The sequence below is a fragment of the Astatotilapia calliptera genome, chromosome 6 (genome assembly GCF_900246225.1).
Source record: "Astatotilapia calliptera chromosome 6, fAstCal1.2, whole genome shotgun sequence".
Classification (NCBI taxonomy): domain Eukaryota; kingdom Metazoa; phylum Chordata; class Actinopteri; order Cichliformes; family Cichlidae; genus Astatotilapia; species Astatotilapia calliptera.
The window spans coordinates 18,220,289-18,243,907 of record NC_039307.1 but is presented as its reverse complement, the minus strand read 5'-3'; the positions used below and the strand labels follow the sequence as shown (position 1 = coordinate 18,243,907).

Here is a 23,619-nt window from a genome sequence, read left to right as displayed (position 1 = left end):
TAGAAAAACATATGTAATGTTTTATTGTTTTCCTTACAGCAGTTAGCAATAGCTTAACTATAGCAAGCCAAAAATAAATACAAATTTTAAATAATTTCAACAATGTGTTTCATTCAAGAGGGCAACAGTAGCATTTCACGTTAATTGGACGAAAAGTCCAACACAAAGCTATGGCTTCCTGTCTGTTTTTCCCCACAGGAAGTTATGAGCACGTGGTCATTTTTCTTAATGCTTTTAAACTTGAAATTACACAATTCACATATGTATTTATTTATTTTTTATCTGTAAGGGAATTTTTTTTTTTAAAAAATGGGCAGAGAGGAAGCCATTCTTGCGTAACTGGACTCGGCCCGGCAGAAGCAGTTAAGAGACGATGCTGAACATGCAGTAAGACATGAGGAAAATACTACAGGCAAAGAACGTAAACATTGAAAATCAAAACTTAAAAGATCACCCAAAAGGCTACCGTATGTGGGCTAATTAGAAAAATCGCTTTTTGAAGTTTTCATGTACAAAGCAAAAAATGTTATTCCAAAAAAGGGTGATGTGACCATTATAAGTCACAATTAATTTCCCTGACGGTTGTGAGAGCATTAGGCAACTGAGGCAACAATGCCCTCTGTTAACCCATTCTGTAAGAGTCCAATCAAAATTCCTCCCCTGCCTGTTACACCATCCAGTCACTGATGTAAAATGTAGAAGCACACGCAAGTCAACATCCACCTAATCCACATCACCTCATTCAACCCCCCTTTACATCATTTCCTCAGAACTTTTCACAGGAAACTTGTGTGGGCAAGAGTTAAGATGTAAATAGCAATCCCCAAATCCCCAAAACTTACAAGCACACACACACACACACACACACACACACACACACAAACAAGCTCCCCTCTACATCCACTGTTAACTCAGTGCATTCATTTGTCATTGATGCTTCTCCATGACTTCATTTCCCTTTGTGGCTGCGTTGCTCCCATGTGCTTTTGGCAGTTGTACGGAGGCCTGGCAGGGCCACATAGTCTTTCTGGAAGCGTGAATTTGGCGTTCTCTGTCGTTTCCTCTCCCCCTGCGTGGTGAAGAAAGCATCCTGGAAACGCATGCTCGAGGCCGTTGACTAGAAAACAAGACATCAGAAAGCACCAATGAGTAATAGCAAAATGTTCCACATGGCATGAGAATATTCTGTTTGTTTATGCCAATGAAGTTTGAAACTTATGCTTTTAAAGTTTATGTGTAAATCTTGTAAATCTAATACTTACAAGTCTGCGCTTCACCTTTTTGGGGAGGTCTTCGTCTAAGGTGTAGACATCTTCTCTTTTGGCCAGCACCTGAGAGCCGTCTTCAAACTCCACCTGAGATAAGGTGAAACCAATCAGCAGCTATCCAAGAGGTTTTAAAGAAATGTGTTGCATTTATACAGTTTTCATGCACATGCACACTCAAAATCTTGCCACCAAATTTACTGAACATTTTTGCTTAAAAAAAAGCCAAAAAAAACCCCCTCCTATTTACATTTAACTGTCTTCTAAATATTTTTTACTTAATCATCTTTGATACTGCAGTTACATATGGTGGTATCTGTAGGTTTGTTGCATTAATAATGCAGAACAGTCTAAGGAGCTGGGAAAGAAGGCAACTGGACTTCTTAAAGTTTCTTGAAGAAATTACACCTCTCATCCAAGAGGCTTCTTCAGATCTAAAACCCAATGCTGGAGTCTCCCCGGTATTTAAACCCTACTATTAATCATACGCCTTGTCACATGAGCCCAGGTGTCAAAATAGCATTTCCCTCATTGCCGAGCTTCAAAAATGGCGGTTTTGATTCTTGTGAAGGAGTCCGAGTTTGGATTCCAGCTCAGCTCAGCTGGAACTCTGGCCAAGCAGGTACTAAAAACACCTAATAGAAAATCCAAAAGAGAGCAGATGCTAGTGGCTTTTGGTTGCGGCAGATGGCCGCATCTCAGAGAGGCTGTTTCTGCTGGCATTTTCTTCCTGTTAAAAGGAGTTTTTCCTTCCCACTGTCAACAAAGCGCTAGCTCAAAGGGAGTCATATGATTTTTGAGATTTTCTCTTTTCTTTGTATTATTGTAGGTCTTTACCTTACAATAAAAAGCACCCTCAGGCAACTGGTGCTATATAAATGAAATTGAATTTAAAATTGAATGTGGTGTCATAAGCCACCCCCTCTGCTCAATGATGGTCATTCACAGTGGGAGTCCAGTTGCTTTCTATCCAAGCTCCTTAGAGTACCATGACCTGGATAGCTGAGAACCTACACAGGCATTTATATAACACAGGCTTTTTTCTGTGTGTTTTTCAGGCTACCATTATTACAGACTATAAGAGGCCACAAAGAATTTCTTTCCCCTCACTTTAACAACATTTTTGCCAGAATGCACAAGTGTGCCGTTCCACCCCTTAGCTCTAATAAAAAAAGATCAAATAAAGACCATCTTCATGTTACCTCTGCTCTTTAAACATTAACGCTGGAGTTCTTGGAAAAAAGCAGGGGCTTCATCTCTAAAATACACCTTGACAATGGAAAGTTCTTGTCCAGCCATTTTTCCCCATCTTAATCTGACCTATATTAAACCGTCTTTGCGTCACAGGTGCATTTGTGCATAAGTAATGGTTAACGCCCAGCTCGCCTAAATAAAGCTTAAATGGAAGCTGCATGAGTCTTAGCTTAGTTAATATTTCAGTGAGTTTGAATAATGCAGATTGTCACCTCCTTCTCTTCTTCCGCCACTTTTCACTTGCTCACTCTCCGTCTTTTTCCCCCTCTCCCCATTTTCTATCTCTATGTCCAAACAGCTTTTGCTTCCTACGTCTGTCTTTTACCCTCCCGTCATCTTTAATCTCCTCTTGATCATCGTGACTTCAGCGCTTCCCTCAATCCCCCTGTCTTTTCTGTCCACACGTAGACCAGGGGACATTGACAACGTCAGCGTTGAGGGAGTTCAACAAATTTACTGCTATGCCGCTTTGACCTGCAACTATGCCTGAAAGTCTATTCAGCACAACGTGGCCATTTGTTTTTCTCTCCCATGCTCACTCACTGCTGCCGTGACTGAGTAGTTTACAGATGGATCGCATGTTCAGGTACCTGGTACATGTAGGAGACGTTGGATCCCAGGTATTTGGCACTGTAGAACAGCCCATCAGGCCATTTTACTTGAACAGCTTCCCCCACTTCAGGAGCACCCAGGTTCACACAATCTCTGCTCTGAAATACAAGAGAGTAGTAGATGGTCTGTAAGTGTCTAAGTGTTTCAAAACAATTTCAAAAAGACAGAAGAAGTCATTCAAAGTGGGTGTCAGGATAACTGCTAAAGAGAGTAATTCCCTTTGATATATTTACCTGCTAAAAAAAAACTCAAGTGGACTGACAACAGCTTTTGCTATAGTCGAGAATTTGACAGTCGAGTGCTGTTGAGATCTAAACTCAAAGCTGCATACAAAACTTCTCAGCCCAAAATGGTTGAGACACTATGGTAATGTAAAGAGCAAATGGTTTTGTTTCAGTGTTCAGACAGCAGGACCTCGTGAATGCTTTGTGCTACCGTGACACACTGAATATCCCCGAGAAACTTGTTTTCTTGTCTTCTATGTAAGGGGCTTCAACACTAGACAATCAACAAGCTTTAAGGTGTACATAGCTTTTTAACAAAACAAGCACAAGGCTTCAAAACATACACATTCAGTTATTTTGGTGTAATATACAATATCTTTGGTAGCTAGCTGAGGCTCAGGACTGAATGCTCTTAACTTTAATGTGCTCTTAAATATAGAAACACACGTTTAGCTGTCAGTTTCCATACTCCCATGGAAACCCCTGGTGTGTGATATTGTATTTTTCTCTGAAAGGCCCTTTCAGAAACCCGCTGAAAGATTTACAATGAGAAACACTAGAGCATATTTTCAAAGGAGAAAAAGAAGTTCCTCTTAACGAGGGGGATTTAAACAACTGGTTTGACCTCATACAACTACGCAGTGACCTCTTGAGTGTGCGTCTAATTAAACATATCCTCACCACTATGTCCTCGGGGTACGTGTCATTAGAGAAAGAGCCATCATCAAACATGACCTCGTAGAACGTCTGGGAGGTGATCTGCGTGACCTTGGAGCTGTAGTAGCGCAGGTTCTTGTGTTTGGAGATCACCGTCTGGCCAAGTGAGATAGAAGCTTGGTTTGCTTGCTGCTTCTAGTGTAGACAGAGAGTAGCAATTAGACTAATGTATGGCAATACAGAGTAAAGTCAAACTAAATTCCACTGGGGTACAGCAATGTTATATAATAAGTGACAACTGAAATGTTCTGTTAGATTTATTTGCATTATAAAAGGCTCTGATACCCAAATCTCTGCTTTTAATACAATCAGGTTTATAGATCTGTCTCTCAAGTCATCTTGACAGCTTCTTGTACCGAGGTACAACTTTTACTTTTAATTAAGCTCAGTACGAACAGAGTATGGTTGTTATCTTTGCATTTAGAAGGGAAGAAATTGCACCATGCAAGTTAGTTGCAGCATAGTGAAGACAAACCTTAAATTAGTGTGAGTTTAAGTGTAAGTTGGGCATCAGCTCTAACAAGACCCCAAAGAAAACTTTTCTTCAGTACCAGCACAAAGAACTCATTTGTGAAAGTACATCCTTGACATTTTAGATACTGGCATTCACTCACACCACTGTGGCACAGTGCAAATGTATGCTGCGCTCACTTAAAGCGGGAACTTTCTAAAACAGCAATTAGTCTTCTAAACGAGCAGTTAATTCTGTACGGCTGTTCCAGTAGAATAACTGTTAAATAACTGAACTCAGTAATAATGATCTTTTGTGTCTTAAGCTGGTTTATCCATAAAAATAAAAAAAATGCCCAAAACTAAAACAAAAAACAAAAAACAAAACAAAAAACAAAAACCCAAAACAAAACAGACTTACTGCACACTTTTCTCCTCCTTTTCTAGCATAATGTTGCACTACTAACCGCACTGTCATGGACAATGTTTCAGTTTATACGTTTAATTCAGTTACCAGCATTATTATAGATGATGCAAGTGAACAAAGCAACGAGCTGAACTTGAACCTACAAGTGACTGCAGTAAATACTTAACGTCAAACTACATTAACTACTGCAATTCCCCCCAAAAACAAAAAATGCTGCTGGAACGCCGTTTAAAATGTGACTATAACCAGAATGATTTACCAAATGTCACGTGGCTCATGTTCACATACGGCTTCTTCTTGCATGATAGAGCTTTAGCGTGCATTTATAGATGGCCCAATGACTGTGTTCACAGACAATGATTTCTGACAGCAGTGTTTCCATGACAGAAACATTTCTGTTTTAAATGAAGTGCCATCTGAGGGACCAAACATCAGCGGCATCCAACATAATCTGATTTTTCAGCCCTGTCCATTGTCCACAGAGATTTCTCCAGATTCTTTAAATATTTTGGTATTATGAACTATAGAGGATTATTCTGTAATTGTTCCACAAATTATAAACATCGTTTTTAGCAATGCTCTTTTTATTCCCCATCATGCGGCTAACCAGCTGCCAATTGACGTAATTAGTTGCAAATTGTTCATCCAGCTCCTTCTTTTCAGCACCTTTTACTTTTCCAACCTTTTGTTGCCCCTTGCCCCAGTTTTAAGAGATTGTTTAGAGTGCTGCTGCTCTCAAATTCAAAATGAGCTGCTATTTTTCATGAAATATTACCATGTCTTAAGTTTTAACATTTCATATGTTTTCTTTATTCTATTGTGAACGAAATATAAAGTTTTGAGTTTTTTTTAATCACTTCATTCTGTTTTTATTTACATTTTACACAGCATCCCAATTTTGGGGGAATTCCACAAGTTCAATTTTATTTGGGGTCAAATGAGAATATGTTGTGCAGAGCAGCAGTTTGTAAAGTGGGGACATTAGTTTACTATCTTACGCTTTATTTGTTTTAACTGAAACAAAATATTGAATGATTTATTATGAGCTTGTTTGTATTAAAATACAGAACATGTACATTAGAGAAGGAGGAGATCCCACGCTAACACAGTATAAAGTGTAAGGATTTTCCTGGTGTTGCAGAGACATTCACATCAGAAATAAAAGTAATCCATTGGATCTTCATCTTCTTTTATGCCAAGAGTAAATGAACATGCTTATGTTCATTCTTGCAGCCAACAAGAGAACATTTGGTGTGCTTCATTAATAGAATATAGAGTTAGAGTTGGCAGAAAAAGGCTCTAGCAGGGAAATAGTAGTTGTTCATTCTTTGTTTGAGTGCAAACAAGCCACTGTGCACGCATCACGCCGATGTGTTGTTACACAGTGCCCTGTATAAGTTATGGAAGAAAGACTCGACTACAAACAAGGTGATTCAGGCAGTTCAGCTGTAGTATTTGCAACAGGTAAAACAGAGACAAAGGCATAACATAAAGGGGCCCCTTTAACAAGCTGTTTTCAATTATCTGGCGAGTAGTCATTTGTGCCACTTCCTTAATTACATTAACACAAATTATTAAGTGCTTATAATTGAGTCAGTTATTTCAAGCGTGTCAAAAACAATAATATGTCTATTTATTCCGGGCACTGGTTCAGATCAGCTGTAGCAAACACCTGTCCTATAACTTACAGCTGACGAACTCCGCGACTGGTGTCTATGGCAGGTGATTGACACAACATACGGCCAATCATCGGGCTCCATGATAACACCGGCAGCATGGGCACAGGTCACATGAAAGGAGGTGGGACACCGGCCACATGAGCACTGGATACAAGCCCCTGAGTGCCGCTTTCCCGCACAGCGTTTACGACAATAGATGCACTTCTGTAAACACATAAGGACCAGACCAAACTGTCAATAGGCCTGAATTAACTTAGGTTGCACACGAAAAGCTGGGAAAATGTTATTACTGCAAAGGAATTATAAAAACAATTGAGAGACGCCAAGAACCAAAAAATGGCCAGTGGTCTAGAACGATCAGCAGCTGCTTTTAGACAAACCAAAGGTGTTTTTAGACTGTATCCAGCTTGTTTTGTTTCAATATAACTAGATTTAAAATGCTGTCAAAGTGTTCTTCAAAAAACATTTTTTAAACAATAAGCATGTTCTTTAAGTACGTCTTTACCAAAATGTTTTCAAGCCTTACTGGAAATTATCCAAAACAATATACACAACGAATAAATAAAATCTCTAGCCTTATCGTTACAACAGGAGTATTTGTCCTCTATATCGTTATGGCTTGCGTTCTAAAGACACATAAAAACAACAGCTGGGCCGCCACTCTTGGCTTTTAGAATATATGGTCTTTTTAAAAGCATGTTGCTAACAGTTTAATAACACTAAAGTATGAATAAGATGGCCAAGCTCATCGTGACCAAGAAAACTTGATGGTTGCAGTGATTGCATTGAATTTTTTTGCTGTTGGAAACTGATTGCAAGTACATGTTGTGAAAAACTTGTTGCCCAGAGGTCAAGGATGCAACACCCTCAACTTGTGGACAACACAAGATAATTGCACAGGTCGCATTGTGGGAGGCAACAATCCCAGTACAGCTCAGACTGACTGCAATCACTCTCAGACAGATTAGCAAAGGATTCCAAAAAACTACCATCTAATTTATAATTGCAGATGGGGACTCAACTCAACTGGTTGCCAGCTGATTTATTTTCTAGTTATATTCTTATATAAAAGCAATGTCACTGAGTATCTTTATATCATTTTGCAAATTAATGTCACTATTTGTGAAAGAATTACTGAAACAGTGTCAAAACTGATGTTCTAGCTGGACTCTGAATTTAAATAGTTCATTTCTGTATATGTAGACAGCGACAGATTTGCAACAGACAGCAATAGATTTGCGATTTTCACCAGTGTATCAGTAAAATGCTGTATTATCCATGACAGACTGGATGTAACAGCCATTCAGTCGCAGTCTGGCACCAGACTTACTCCATCTTCCTGTTGCTTTATCACCATCCTGACCAAAGTTACTTTGAAGAAATGAATGAAAAGACCAAAACAGCTCTGTGTTGCTTTATATTAACAAAGATTTCTTGATCAGTACCCAGGACAAGTAACATATCATCTATATAACAGTAGTTTCCAACAGCAGCTGCTGACTCATACTGGACCGTCATATCGGATATCTCCACGACACCACTTTTGGATCTTGGCACTGCTGACATCAGTTTGATGAACGATGAACAACGATCAAACTTTTTGGTTAATTAGTACATTTGTTGTTGTTGTTTTTATATAGAAAATCAAAAGACACTGATAGAAAACATGAAATACTGTGCTTCCAGAGATGAAAGGAGGAAGTTGTGATGGACAGCAACATCCTACACACACTTAGAGTGGCTGAAGATATTATTTACACAAAGGGAAAATCATTTTACCCCAAGGGTAATAAATAAATAAAAATTCACACTGTAAATGGAAGCCCTTCAGTCGGATGTTCTCCTTTTTAAATTTCAAATGCAAACTACTGCACAATACACCTACTCCCAGTGACTGCCTTTATTGCTGTGGAGGAAACCTGACCTTACTCACTAAAGCACCCATGTCTGGTGTAAAATAAAAAAAATAAAATAAAGTAATTTAACATTTGCATTTCCACTCCAGACTTTAAAGGTTGGCTAGGAAAAACAGCAAATTAGTGACAATAGACCGCTAAGTGAATCACCGCTCAGCTGTGCCGTGAACCTCTAACATAATTTAAAGCCAATATGTGCTCCAAAAAAATTATATCTGTGAAATCTGCTGTTATTGGATACGGTAGTGTAAACAAGTCATTGATAGCAGAAAATAAAATGAGAGACCCCAGTTTAATAGTCAACAGAAACATGTTATTGGACTGCTGCAATACAAAGAAACCCTCAACTTAAGCCAATCAGATGACATCATTTACGCTTTCCACAAATAAAAAGTGCTTCAATCTGTATGTTGTGGTATTTTCTTTCCTCGTTTAAGCTCTGTGAAGAGTACACAACTGCACACTGGCGAGCATAATACACATACACATCCTACACACAAACACTGCCATGCATCCATGCACAAACACACTTGAAGCGAAATTTTGTAAAAGACTATCTCTCGGGTTTCTGCACTAAACAGCCCATCAAGTCAGTTCCCTCTACTGTGGCATCTCTCTTGTCTGTCCTCTCCAACGAAAGGGAAAATATGACGACATGCCTCCCATTATAACCCCACTCGCTCCCTCTTCCTCTTTCACCCCCTTTGCATGCCTTCCATCTCACTCCATTTTCTCTAGTCTGCTCTTAATAAAACACCCATCTACGCTCTCTTCTTCGCTTCCCTGCCCTGGCTTCTGTCTTTGCAGCTTGGTTTCACATCTTACTGAAAGTAATTTATTCATTAATCTAATTCCCCGGAAATCCATGCTATAATATCGACATGTAATACGTCTATATGCAGACACGTTCCAGTGCCTCAGTGAGTTTAAGTGGGAATTAGCTGGTTTTTTAATATCTATTTCTATAAAAGGTTCCAAATTACCATATCATTGCTATATCTTGTGCATAATATTGTTGTTTACATATTGTTTAAACAGCACGTGTTGAAATATTAAGAAAATACAATATCAAAAGCACCTTATGACAGTTTAATTCCCCTGTGTATATTTCTATATAATAGGATGTGATGATGCCCAGAAACAAGAGAAGGCATCTGAGAGGTAAATAAGAAGGTGACGCTGCGCAAGTACGAACCTTTCTTAAAGTCTCTGTCCTTATCAGCTAAGCCACTGCCCTTTGTTCATTTATTTGAACAAATCAATAACTGATCTAATTAGTTGGCTCAGCGTTAATTAAATTTAACCTCTACAGCAGGGCTGGCTTCGTCTTTACAATTATCAGCTTAGCCCTCTTAATGCAGATATCAGTTGGGGATCAGTAGGTATTGTGTATAGTGAGAGACTACCCTCTTTTCCTCTTGTGAAGAAAACCAAAAGGCAATATAAATGCCGTTTTTAAAACGGGATGAAAATCCTAAGTTTATCCTCCCCCTCCCCCCTAATAATGAAGTTTCTTGTCCTTTCTGTTCCTGAGCTGAGGGAGAAGCAGTCAGTGCTTTTCTCGGTGACTAACTTGGCCTACATTTCGTAAAGCCTTTTCCCATACCTCCTACATTATGGACAGCACTGCACAGATGAACTGGCCCGACTGTCTAGTCCACTTATTGAGGCCAGCATAACAAGATTCTAGCTGGCATGCACTGTGTGCAAAATCTGTGTTCGTATTTCTGCAAATGAGCACTTATGTACATATATTGGCTGGGGAGGGGACAAAATAAAATAATGCCAATTAGATCACAAAGTAATATAAACATGTAAGAATAATTGTATGTTTTAATGCGTGTGTGAACTTCGCCAATTTCTCCCCTGTGACTTCTGCAGTGTGTATTCGGGTGCCTGTGTTGAGCCATGCGTTAAGAACATTCCCACAGTAAATTATGAATGTGTATGTGTGCACATCGGTGTGCGTGTGTTGTATGATAGTAAATTATGAATGTACTGAGCTGCTGCAGGGGCAACGGGTCCAATGCGAACTTCAGAACACGTGGCTCGGGGATTGAATCTACAAATGACAACGCAGACAAAACAGAAAGGTAGTCTGTACGCCATCCTCGAAACTTTGAGAGAAAGTCTGCATCACAGGCGCACACTTTCTACTGGTGTACATGTGAAGGACATATTGGTTATTCATGCACACTGTGTGATAAAGCATTTAACATCTAAAGCAAGGAAGTGCCACTTCCTCTAAAAGGAATTTAGGTCCTTCATATACTTATATTTTGGCCATCACGTAGGTCATGTCAGAGGCTTTTATGAGCACCCTGCCTCTTCCCCGTCTGGACTATAATTTTCATTTTGTTCAGATTTCAGCCTGCGGATATGGAAACTGACTTTGTGGTTTGTGCTTTCATATCCAAATGAGCTTAATTTCAATGTGGTGTGAGAAGATATGAACCATATCCCTGTAAATACCCTATGGGTAATGTCACTGTGTCCACAGAGTTAGCATCCCATTCAGTGTCAGTGCAGCAATATTCCTTGAACTATTTTTGGGTAAGCAGTCATGTATAAACCTAAATATGCTGGTTCCCTGTGGTGAAGTATGACATTTTAGTTATAACTGAAGTCTATTCACTCAGATGTCGTTTTCTGAGGGACTGATAACTAAACTCAAACTGGATATCATTGTGTTACGCTGAAAAGTCTTGTTACCATTTCTTTAATTTGGAAGTGGAGGTACTTCCAAATTTCCCCTGACTGCAACCTCCAGCAACCAGGTATAGAAAACACACCTTTCCCAAGTGACTGGTGGTTAGCAGGGGGTCACTGACGCGTTTCTAGGCTGGCATGGCCGAGGCTTTAGGAATCAATTTCAATGTAGCTGCCAGCAACCTCCAGCAACCATGTGCAATGTTATCAGGGAATACCTCTTTTTCCCTCATGACCAGAGGTTGCCAGATGGTTGCTGACAGGTCTCTAGGCCTTTGTATCCGAGGCCTATACTACCTTTTTCACAACCCTTCTTAGAAGCCCAGATCTGTCCAGTTCATCTGTGCATTTGCAGTTTGACTATGGACAAAAATGAACTTCATTTTATGTCGGGGGACAAATGAGATCTAGTTCTCTGGCTATGAGCTAGAAACCCCTGAGACCTGATTCATCTTCCTTTTTTTCTTCTAAATACCATTCATGGTGTTGTATATTCTTCCTTTTTTGTGACTGTGAAGGCATGGACTTTTACTGTAACATCCTCAGGCCATCGCAGCTGTGCTGTGCTGTAACGAAAGCTCAAAACAAGACTTCTAAAAACAGCAGCAGGGCTGGAAGTGGCGCATCACTGCATTCAAACACAACTTTGGAAGGGACAACGGCCAGTGTTAAATTGAGCATGGCTTTTAATTTTTGTTGTATAACTTTGTAATCTCAGCTCATATATATTAATGATGTATTCACATCATTGTTACTTTCAGCTCACGCAACCCATTTTGAACAATAAACTGATTTATTAATGTATCTTTTGTCATGAGCTGTTTTAAGGAGTCCTAAACTGTGATTTATTACATATGCTTCTAAGAAGAATTGAACTTATCCCATCTCTGTGATCCATCTTATGTGAGGATGTGCTTCTCCAACACTTTGCTTTCTGCTGACTTATCACAGTGCCTGCAGCAGAAAGCTAAGTATAGTGGCAACATGTCAGGTCTGCTGAGACGCACTGCAGCTCCCTCATTAAACAAACACATACACACTTAATAAATGCACAAGCACATGCACATGCACTCAGGGAGGCAGACATACACCTGCACACATATAGACAAACATCAGCACACAGAGTCTTACACACTTACACACACACACACACACACACAAACCCCCCCACTCCCACCCACCAGTGGTTAATTATCTAGCTTTGATTGCGGGCATGTTCGTCTCACATTGTTAATTAGAACTGTGAACACTTCATTAATTAGACCAGGACAGTCCTCAAGGAGTGTGTGTGGTGTGCGGGTGTGTGTCTGTGTGTTCTCACCAGTTTATATCGCTGCATGGGGATCCTGCTGGTGTCGATGGGACTCCTCTTGGATTCATTGCTGAACCTCGCCTCTGGCAATGCTACTGCACACATCACGTGAGCCCATCTATACACACAAACAAATTAATACATTGTGATGATTAAGATACCCAGACAATTCACTTGGCTGAGCTCTAGAGATGAGGGATAAGTGTGCAGAGCTAATCGCAGAACAAAAGCTCGTCTCACTTGTCGTTTTGGGTTTTCTTTAGAGCGCCACCTCTGAGGTTGCAGAGACAGCATTCCTGGGAAAAGAGAAAAATGAGTGAGAAAGACGAAATGCAGATATTTTTCTTCTAGTCACCAAAATCTATACACGTGCCACAGAGGAAGATATTTCTGCTTATTAAATAGTCAGAAAGAAGAAAAAATTAGTTGTCTTTATTGTATACAGTGATCACACTGCAGTGTGTCAACTACCACATATGAATATGGTCATCTATATTTTTAAGATATTACTGACTGTTCTGACTAGGGTCAGATCTTTGGGTGAGCCATCATCATCAGCTATAACGTATAATCATTTTAACACTAGTTCACATTAAAATTTTAGGATAGCACTGCTATTCTCCTTATACACCACAGTCATACTTGAATCAAAGGTATAAAATTGTCTTACTGCTGTAAAGTTTCCCTCGGTACAGCGATCACATGACCATTGTTCACTGATGTCGTCTGCAGAAACACCGTAACAACCTAAAGTAAGAAGGGATGGATCAAAAATCTGTAGCAAAAATACTCACTGACTCCTCAAATGCTATTAAACTGTTGTGTCAATGGGTTGGGAGAGAAACAGCAGACTTGACAGTAAATGGCAAGATAATTTTATGTTATTAAGGAAACAAAATGTCACAACAAAAGACAGAGTTGGTGTACAATTCATCGTTGTTTACGAAGGCGTCCGTCTGTGTGGGTTTATCTCATATTAACGTGTGTCATAGCACGCTGTCATTTTAGACACTTCACAGCAGCAACTTTGCTTTTTGGTCTGAGTCCTCGCGTCCAAATGTTTTTCCAAAATAAAAAATGGCCTTGAACAGAAAAACACTGGGATTTCATTTAGTAAAACAAACGTGATCTTATTCAAAGCTGGCAGCTGATTACAATCCATGAGCTAGAGGCTTTAGACACGTAGGTTGGGAATTTTTATTTGAAAAAACACACTTGAAGTCTGTATATGTGTGTGCATGTCACTATTCTTTTCCTGCATTATCCATCAGAAAACCAAAAACAAAATCTAAGCCCACCTCTGTTTCCTTTCCAGAGTTCAAATAACAGAACGGGCAGAAAGCTACATCAACATGTACTTATTGTTGGGGCTCGAAACCGAACTTGTGGCTTTTTCATCAGTGTCAAATGACATACACTTCATCTCTAACTCCCACCCCACCAGACTTACAGACACACACACAATAAATGCACAACATCCTAGACCAAGCAGACTAAAAATATGGCAAAGTGAACGTTAGTAAGAGTGACTCAAACTGACTGAAAGCTGGGCATACTGCTGTCTAAGTCTTTTAAAAGTAGCTGCGTTTGCGCGCGCGTGTCTGTGTACGCGCGCGCGTAAGGCCGGCTGGAGGCTTAAGATATCGAAATGTGCATGATTGGGACAGAGATCCGTGTGAATGAGGGATTACGACAATGCACAATGTGTCGTGTCTGAGTAGCCTGGAAAAGAAAAGCTCCAGGGATTTTTTCTTCCCTTTTTTAAGAAAATGTGTGAGAGCTTGTTACTGGCTTGGGGATTTTGAACAGGAACTGTGTGTGGTGGAAACAGAGGATTCACCCCCAGTCTGACGAGGGAAATAAAATACTCCAAACCACAAAGAAAGGGGGGAGAAAGGGAAACAGAGAGAGGGTGGAACATACAGAAGAAATGAGTCAGGATTTAAACCCACTGACCCTCTAATAATGACATCAGTAACACAAGCACAACATGTGAAAACGAAGAATGTCGCCTGGTGGTAAGTGGTAAACAGATGGCATGAAGTTTAAAAACTATACACATCAGTTTGTATCTTCTACCCCCCTCCTCTCACACAAAAAAACTCAAATATATGTGCTACTGTTGCCTTGTGCATACATACTTGCATGGACCTGCAAGCAACAGCTCTGGCAGTAGAGCAGAGGGGAGGTGCCGTCTTCCTGCAGCAGTGGGTTAGTGGGAGTAGGGGGGCAATTCTCCTCCCGAAAAGAAAAGCAGATCTCTGGGATCAGGGGCTTGCTTCTCCTAAACCCTCCACCATGAGGTGAGGGACCCTCCATTGGAGATGAAGATTGGAAGGTGTCTTTAGCTACCATAGGCTTATTATCCTCTGCTTTGTCTTCCGCCTAGGGGAGGAAGAGACTGTAATTTTCATGTATAAAAACCTCTGACAGACGAAAAACTCAAAATTGTCTCTCCAGACTGAACTTTAACTACATTTAGAGCTGGAAATGTGCTGAAAAGCTGCAATTATCAGTAAAGCGGTTGGATTTAAAAAAAGAAAAAGAAAAAGAAAAAAAAAGACATATGAGCTCAACACAGGATAAGAACCACTGACCAGTGCAATACTGAAACAACCTCTAATTGGAGTAGCAAAAATGCTAGCCAAATGAGGCAAATGATGTAAACACAGAATGAAATGTGATCTTTCAACATTCTCAAGAGAAGAAAGTTGCAATGCGCACTCAATTTACACCAGTGGAACTGTGCATGTTTTAAAGACAATCATCTCCCAATTTGTGCTGACCTCCCCTTTACCTGATAGTAGGGCATGAAAAGTGTGCACACTGCACAGTACGGCTGCATGGTGGCTGCATGAGCATTGTACTCCCTCTCTGTTGAGAAGCAGCTCTTTTTGTTCTGCCACAGGTAGACAAGCGGCTTTGCCCACGCTTCCATTTCCTGCCCCTCTTCTTCTGCCAAGCTTGCTTCAGGTGGCTCTAAATGGAGACGAAATAAAGCCTTACTTACTCTGTAATCACTCATCTATTCAAACGGTGGTTTCTTTTACTGGGGCGCGGACAATGATTCATGCAATTCCAACCACGAATCTCTTGCCTGGTAGTTTGTTAATTAAGCCTTTTCTGAATGTGAAATAATCATCTGGCCAGAATATCAAAAAACGCAACACAAAGTGAATTCTGCAGCATTTTCTGCACAGAATCGCTGCAGAAGTCAGAGCTAATCCGGCCGCTGTGGTGACAATTTCCTCCAGTGACTTTAAAAACATTTTCACGGAATAGACGCCTGTCAGTTTCCAAATTTGCCCAAAAATAATTAAGCACTCTCATGATCATAAAACAGGCTTCTCACAGCCATGGTCATTTCTTAACTACAACTACAACGGCTGCTGAATTATTCATCCTTTCTCACAACTACAGAGATGATAAATGTGACTGTGTGTGTATATGCACATTAGTGGTTGTTAATGGAGGCCCCCCTCCCCCCACCCCATTAAAACCATGAAAACAAATAGAATATCTATCACTAGATCATTTTACTGTGGTAGGCCCGAGAATTAAATGTGTTTGGTTTATGTGTGCATTGACGTCAAAAGAATCATTTCGGAGGGACATAAAATTTGAAAAATGAGGAGGGGAAGTATGGACCACAGGGTGGAATGGCTCACTGTGGAAAAACACAAATTTTACCTGAGTGTACTTTATATTTGTCAAGACTGTTGTTCATGCTGCTAACAGAGTCAGTTCTATTACTTCTGAGTATATTGTGTTAGAAATACAAACTTTTACAAAGTATGCGTTGTTGTTTTTGGACTACAAAACGGATTAACATCTAAATGTTGTGATGATTGCATTCTTGTTCGCTCCAGTGCAACCAAAAAGAAGTCTAACGATCATGGGTTCTGGCCCGGTGCCACCCACCATGCAGTACTAACCACAACAGGAAATGTCCCTGGGTTTTTTATTGAAATAAGCTTGACTCTTGGCTTATACTGTGTGCATGTGTCGCTGTCTAAATGTCTTTTTTAAGGCTCAACCATAGCAATACCTTTCATCGAACTGTGTTAACTGTATATATGCGTGTGTTTTTTCAGTGTGCCCACCGTCGTCACTGGCAACCTGTTGTTTGACAGCAGTTGGTACAGCCCTTGCGGTGGGTTTCCTGAGTGGGTGACGCCAGCTCTTAGTGGTCCTCTTCATTGACAGGGCAGGATACTGGCATGGACAGGGATTGATTGAAGGTGTTAAACATTATTTTTTAGTTTCTGTAATGTGTAAACTATTATAATTGACTATTTAAAAAAAACACTCACAGCACAAACCTCCCCAGGTTCCAGGCCTGATTCATTGCACTTATAATTATTTGTATCATTTATTTCTTCTTCTTCATCATCATCGTCGTCATCAGAGGAGTCACTACTGCTCTCTCTCTTGGCACTGTGCTGCTCTGCCTCATCGTCATCAGATCCTCCTTCTTCCATATCAGACACCCTATCCTGTTCTCCATCTCCCGTTCTGAGAGGTGAAACAGCAGTATCCGAATGGAGTCTCTCCTCAGCTTCCCTTTGTCTCCCCAGCTCCCTGCATAGGGACAGCGCGTCAGCCCCATCATCTCTTTGCAACTCGTACTCTCCACAAAGCCCCAAAGGCTCCATAGCACCAACTGAAACTAGAGAAGTGGGCTCGAGTTGAGCCCAGGTGAGAGGCCCACTTTCTCCTTCCTGGTTTTCAGACTCACGTAGTTCTTGCTCAGGGTTTTCCAGGTCAGTGACCTCTTTGCACTGAGGTTCAGTCCACATGGTGTAAGGTAGAGGGTCGTGGGTAAAGTCAGAAGGGAGCTCTGGGTGCAGACTTTGGATGAGGACTGCAGGATTTTGGGAATTAAAGTTTTTCCAGATACTACTGGAAAATGTTTTAGGCTCTGTGTATGTGTGCTGGGGTGTACAAAAGGAAGAGGAGTATGTAGTGTGATGCTGTAGTTGTAATGCTGAGTGGCTGTCACTTTGAGTGCATAATGGAGGGGCAGGGGCTGGGATGTTTTTGTTCGAGGTACTGAATCCGCCTTGTCTTTGAAATGGATCTTTGGAATTATCTTTATTTGCAAACTCTTGTAAGTTGGGTTTCTGTTCTCTTTGAGGTGCAGTGCTCTGAACAAGCTGCCCAAGGGAGGCATTGTTCGGTGCAGTAAGATTTTCCAGCTTTGCGTGATCCTTGTCAGCAGCAACTGCAGGCATTATCATCATTTCATGGACACCACCAGATGTTATTTTGTGCATACCACTGGCAGTTAAATGAGCCGTTTTTCCTTCTGAACCAGACACCGCTGCCCCTTCACAATTATATGGGGAATTTAAATGCCAGTTGTTGGCATGTTCTCCTGTATGAAGTTCTGCTGACATCACTAAATCAGCCTCTTTCTCTTCTTGTCTGGCTCCATGTGAGGATGAAGAGCCAGTTGGCATCTCCCTTTGAAGCACAGGTGCAATCTGGTGACTACACGATCGAGATTTTGAAAAATCAGTCAGGCCATCATCAGCAGGCGTAAGCGAGGGCATCTCTTGGGTCAGTTCAGGTGGCAAAGGGCAAATTCCAACCTTATCTGCAGGCTCCGGAGTGAGTTGTGGCATATCCACTGCATTCCTCTGCAGGAGAGGGGGGGGGAGATTTTCCTCAGTGTTACTTTTTAAAATGCGATTGTGTGTAGAAGGGGAGCTACATGATGTGCAGCTACCCCCCTCTACTGGCTCACTTTTTAGATCATAAAGTGCTTCTGTAGTGGAGTGTGGATTGATAGGCTTCAAATCAACAACTGCGTCCGTTCTCTCTGCTTTAAAGCTGTTGTTAGAGTAACTCTCTGTACCTGTGTCCATGCTGCAATCAGTGTTGAATATTTCACTTAAAGTGTCTTCTCTGCATACTGAAGCAGATGTGTGAGCTTTAGAAACAGGGGAACACAAGTTCACCACAGTCTCATCAGCAGTGCTTGTGTGGGAAGTTGAGTTGTGTTCACTGGCTTCCACAGGAGGCATCCTGATTGAGCAGTCTTTACGAGATGAGAGGTCTCTTTGTTCAGAAGTGGGACACCTTGGCTCGTTAATTCCTGGATCTGCCTGAGTAGCCTCGGGCCTTTGTCTGAGACTTTCAGCAGTTCTGCTTGTGAGACCTGGCCCTGAGAGGTATTGTGGGTCAATATGAGTGTCTGTTTCTGCCTTAAGGTCATCCTTCAAAGGTGAGGCAGGGGGACTATCGTGAGAGTCACGAGAGTGGTCTTTAGAAACCCCCAAACTTTTACTCTCTACACGATTTACCTTGACCACACACATCTGTCTGCAAGGACCTGTTGAGAATAAAAGAATGGCTGGCTAAAATATGAAAAACAGTCACTGCCAAAAGTTTTTACAGACCTCACATGAAGGAGTTTACAAATATAAGAAACCAGGAACACAGACAGCTATGTACATAAAAAAAAATTAAGTAATATCTCAAATATCTTCTTTATCATCTGTCAGTTTCTTACCAGAGAGCTGAACAGAGTTTTGACTCTGGTTGTGCTTTGACTCAGCTTCCTTTTTCTTCTCTTTCTGCTCTTTTTTGCCGGTTGTCCCAGCCACAGACCTTCGTACCTTCGGGCTGGGAGGACCTGCCGAACTTTTCCTCTTGCTTTTCAGCGCTGAGGTGCCATCCAAGTCAACGGGCTCTTCTGTGGTCCTGAGGCGCTTGGAGCGCATACGAGAGTGGCTGCTGTCAGAAGGTGAAGAGATCAAAGAAGATTAAAACTCAAAACCCTGAACGAAACCGAAAAGCAATGAAAGCATTAAAAGCGAATGTAGAAAGATTTGCCTTTTGAGAGGGCAAATACTAGATCACCAATGACTGCACCAAAGCTACCAGTCGTTAAATTATCACAATCCAATGCATATATGCACTCTCTCTTTCCTACTCCAAATGAAGTGCCCACTACCACCATTAACCCTACTCGATGTAATAATGTGCCACAAGCTGTTTACGCATGAATTCAAGAGGACAATATTGGGTGAAGAATGTTGGGACATTGTCTGAAATTGTCAGCCACATTATCACTACTGAAAATAGCCCATTTGGCTAAGACAAGCGTGTAGCATGGATAGTATTTGCAGCAGACAGGACACACGCCACCGACGCTGTGAATGCTATCTGACATATGTACAATAAGACATTACACGGATTTTCTACTACTGAGCTGGAACGTTAGAAACTCACGTGTACCTCCTGTTGTTAATATCTAGAAAAGTTCAGGTTTTCAGTGAAGGTGTGAAAATAACTAAAGAAAAGAGAATAAACATTGCATGAATATAAACAAAGTACCCTTTGTTTCCAGAATTGGTCTTGCGGCGCCTCTGCAACCAGCTCTGCAGCTCTGGTGTTGTACTGGGAGTGGCAAGTGTGTGGTCAATTGACGTTGAATCTTTACCCAGCATCCAATTAGCATATCTGTCAGGCTGAAAACGCTTCACAAAAGGCTCCATTGATATCTTTACCATGTCTTTGCTACACGTGCACTACAGGAGGAAAAAAAAAAGAGATCTCTAGTTTAGATTTATATTAAAGAGATTTCTTTCAGCATAAGACTCCACAATAGACTCAAGGCTAAATAGCAAGATATTCGTTTTTTGTGATGATCTTTGGCCAAAACTTTACAACAACATTACCAAAAAACTTGGGATGCTATTCAAAATGTAAATAATTTAGATCTCAAATCCATATGGATTTAAGATCTAAATTATGATTATACTGAATTAAGTGCACTCTTACCTGTGTAGCAACCTTTCCATAGTCGATCCAACGTAAAGTGGCAAAGTTGGTTGACTCTGCACAGTTGAATCCATGATTGAACCCAGCATGGTAACCGTAAGGAAAGGTGATCATAAACTCTCCGGCTTCCTGAGTAATCTGGCAATTTGTCATATAAGAAGGAAAGAAAGAGGAGCAAAAGATTGGTTTATATGTGTGTATGTGAGTGATTGACCTTTAAATGTCCTCGTGGTTTAAAAAAAAAGAAATGAAAAGTTTAAAATAAACCACTGAGGATTTCTGCAACCAATAAAAATTAACACTGCCTATTTTAGAAGCAGCAAAAGCTGTTTTCAAACAGGTGGTAAATAAAGGAACTAAGACTGAGAATAATTCTTCAAAGGGACAGAGAACCTACCTTATCAAAGGGAATACCATACTTCTTCAGTACAGAAGGGGAGATTAGAGTCATCTTATGACGAAGGAAAGCTTCACACCCCTTGATGCTACTGGGAAAAAAACCTGACAGAAACACACACATACACAAAAAAAACCATTAGAGAGACTTAATCTGTCAGAGAGAAAAAACAAAACAAAAACAGGTGAATGAAAAAGCCAAATCGAAAAGCTGTGTGAGAACTGGCTTATTATCGACTGCTACATTTTTAATATTTATCGAGTAGAGTGACATTTTTTTCCATAATGGAAACCAAAGATTATTTCAATTATTAGCTTATCTTAAACATAATTACTTTCCCTGATAAATGGTGAAAGAAATACAGCAGTATTCTGTTTAGAATGAATTCAACTACAGCCAGAAAAAACCCTAAAACATTGTACTTAAACTTAAACAACAGTCAGCAATTAATTTTGTATCTGTCAATTCACTGATGCATTGTGCAGTCACGTCAGTACCATCTATCCTAGAGAAAGAACTGCAATTATTTATGTTCTTTTTTTTTTTTTTTTTACAATTTAGCATAGTGGACTGGACTCTCATATATAAGAAATTGGAAATGGCTGTCTGTAACAAAAAATTATTTTGGGTCATAAACCACTTTTGGATTTGCAGTTTCATGTGCAAACCATGGCTGTAATGTGCAAATACTAAATGACACAGTTTCTCTTAGAAAAGCTGTTCCAGCTGCAAAACAAACACATGCAATACATTCTACTAAAAGACAGTTTTTAGTTTTACTAACGTCCATGAAAATGCTGTATGGAGGTGTCTTGGGGATAGCAGGCTTTAACGGAACAATAAGACAAAAAGATCTCTGTCTCTGTTCATCTCTGTTCATCCACTCAAAAAAGAAGATCATTGCAACAACCAGTACTTTGTTTACAGTGGTCTATATAGTCTGACAAAGCAAGGATGGTAAACTAGACAATGACTTCAAGTTTAATTATTCAGACACCATTTCAGCAGAAAAAAAAAGACTAACAGATTAAAATTGAGCTCATCTGATTTGTAAGGGTGACCTTAATACATACAATACAATCCAGGATACAATCCAGCTTTATAAGTCGCTGAGACCCCAAGCAACATCAGTACTCTCAACGATTTATGAAATAGATAAAGTGAGATATGCAGACAAAGAAAAACATAACAAAAACCATCAGTAATAATTAATTGGAAACTAATATTAAGTCATTTAAATGCCATACTGAAGCCGAAATGTATAGGCATGGACATACGGCTAAACCAAATATTGTGTGGTTTTTCATTAAAACTATCCAACATTGGTTGGATTGGTTCAGAGATTTGTTTGAATGTCTTGATGTGACACATGAATAAACACAAAAAAACAAATGTAGGACAGGAGTATCTATCAGCAGCTTTCATTTTGTAATACAGCTTTCAGTTTAAAGGAGGCTGGAGAACCCTGAATTATATGCATTTGTCTTTCTTCTCAAATTAGTTGTCTTTCAACTTACTGAGCGAGCCAATCGGCATTTCGACTGCATTTTACATCTATTTTACATGGGCTTATGTGTTTATGGATTTGTCAGGTTACATCTCTTTGCAGCCAGAGTTCATTAGCATGCTACATCTAGGTTGTTCTCTCGAGCGCACTCAGATTAATTATGAAGTGGATGTTGTTGTTTAATGCAGACCTGCCTCTGTATGCTGCGATCACGATTCAATATTTGTTAAATTACCCAACCCAACTCCTTTTAATCTTTTACCTGTAGCCAGGCGCTCCAGTCTCTTCCCATGCTCGGGGGGGATGGCATACCTGTTAAAGACAGAGATATGGAGCAGAGAGTTATTTTTGACTGTGTATGAACATGCTCTGTTAATTATGTCTACGGGGCACCATGTGTTGACAGTTGCAAACAAACTTTCAATGAGCATTTGCAGTTTCAAGACTGCCATCAAGTGGTGGACAAGTGAAAAACTTCAGAAAGGTGGATCAAGCTTTTAATACACTGCACTGTTATTTTATATGTAATCTTAACAACATACAGCATGATCCTATCATTAATCCCCCAGCTGTGCTCACACTCCTTTACAATTACCCATATTTTTCCAGCATATGTGACCATTTAAGGTTTGGTCTTCATATTATATTAAATCTTGGCCACTATAATATTTCAAAATTCAAGCCCAGTTATGTGTCCGATAAGGACACAGTAACCATCGGTGATTGCTGCTGAGTTATGAGTTTGCAGAATTTCAAGATGACCTTATTCTGTGTCTTCTCGTTCATGCTGCTGATGCAACCTGAATATATAATCTTCTCAAACTTCCCTGCAAGAAATCCATGAAGCGTGACAAGATTCCCTCTAGGTTTGACTAGGCATTCCATTTGACTAGTACCATCCACCCTCAGGTGTGTGGAATTTCTATCATCATACCACCTGTCAGTTTAACACGGCAGTGAGAGACAGGGTGAGAAAAGGAAGCAAACCTCAGGTAGAGGTGACACGGGGAGTTTGGGAGAGGAGGGGGAGGGTATACAGGATTGAGAAGAGGTGAGAGAAGTGCATCTTTTAAGCTGCTCCCCTCCAGGGACAAGATGTCAACACATCAGTGAGATGAAAGAGTCTACGTCAGTGAGTGTGTGTGTATGAGAGAGTACTAGATGATAAGGGTATGCATGTGTGTGAATATTTGGTACACCAGGCTGCTCTTTCTGAGTGTGTATGACTGTTTCTGTGTGTCTGGCTGTGACACTGATCCCTGTGGGGTTGCAGGGCTCACTGCTCTAATGAGCAAAACTCCCTCCAGGGCAAGAGAGAGAAATGGAACAACCAAGCTGACAAAGAAATGAAAAGCAAAC

The 23,619-nt window shown here is 40.4% G+C and overlaps 1 protein-coding gene across 5 annotated transcripts in view; it reads right to left on the bottom strand.

The window, feature by feature from the left end:
* The window catches only part of kdm4c (lysine (K)-specific demethylase 4C), a 30,623-nt gene continuing 7,004 nt past the window's right edge, over nucleotides 1-23,619 (bottom strand). For 2 of the 5 annotated variants that reach the window (XM_026170778.1, XM_026170779.1), the window contains exons 6-22: nucleotides 22,523-22,572; nucleotides 20,754-20,857; nucleotides 20,357-20,494; nucleotides 19,910-20,103; nucleotides 19,083-19,306; nucleotides 16,879-18,902; nucleotides 16,669-16,780; nucleotides 15,363-15,544; nucleotides 14,707-14,950; nucleotides 13,236-13,312; nucleotides 12,806-12,861; nucleotides 12,575-12,683; nucleotides 6,638-6,832; nucleotides 4,037-4,207; nucleotides 3,110-3,229; nucleotides 1,263-1,355; nucleotides 1-1,117 (exon numbers count right to left, since the gene is read on the bottom strand). In XM_026170778.1, coding sequence (XP_026026563.1) covers nucleotides 950-1,117; nucleotides 1,263-1,355; nucleotides 3,110-3,229; nucleotides 4,037-4,207; nucleotides 6,638-6,832; nucleotides 12,575-12,683; nucleotides 12,806-12,861; nucleotides 13,236-13,312; nucleotides 14,707-14,950; nucleotides 15,363-15,544; nucleotides 16,669-16,780; nucleotides 16,879-18,902; nucleotides 19,083-19,306; nucleotides 19,910-20,103; nucleotides 20,357-20,494; nucleotides 20,754-20,857; nucleotides 22,523-22,572 — 4,261 coding nt within the window. In that variant the 3' untranslated portion in view covers nucleotides 1-949. The remainder of the gene's footprint in view (nucleotides 1,118-1,262; nucleotides 1,356-3,109; nucleotides 3,230-4,036; nucleotides 4,208-6,637; nucleotides 6,833-12,574; nucleotides 12,684-12,805; nucleotides 12,862-13,235; nucleotides 13,313-14,706; nucleotides 14,951-15,362; nucleotides 15,545-16,668; nucleotides 16,781-16,878; nucleotides 18,903-19,082; nucleotides 19,307-19,909; nucleotides 20,104-20,356; nucleotides 20,495-20,753; nucleotides 20,858-22,522; nucleotides 22,573-23,619) is intronic. The other 3 variants (XM_026170782.1, XM_026170781.1, XM_026170783.1) reach the window with 3 other exon arrangements.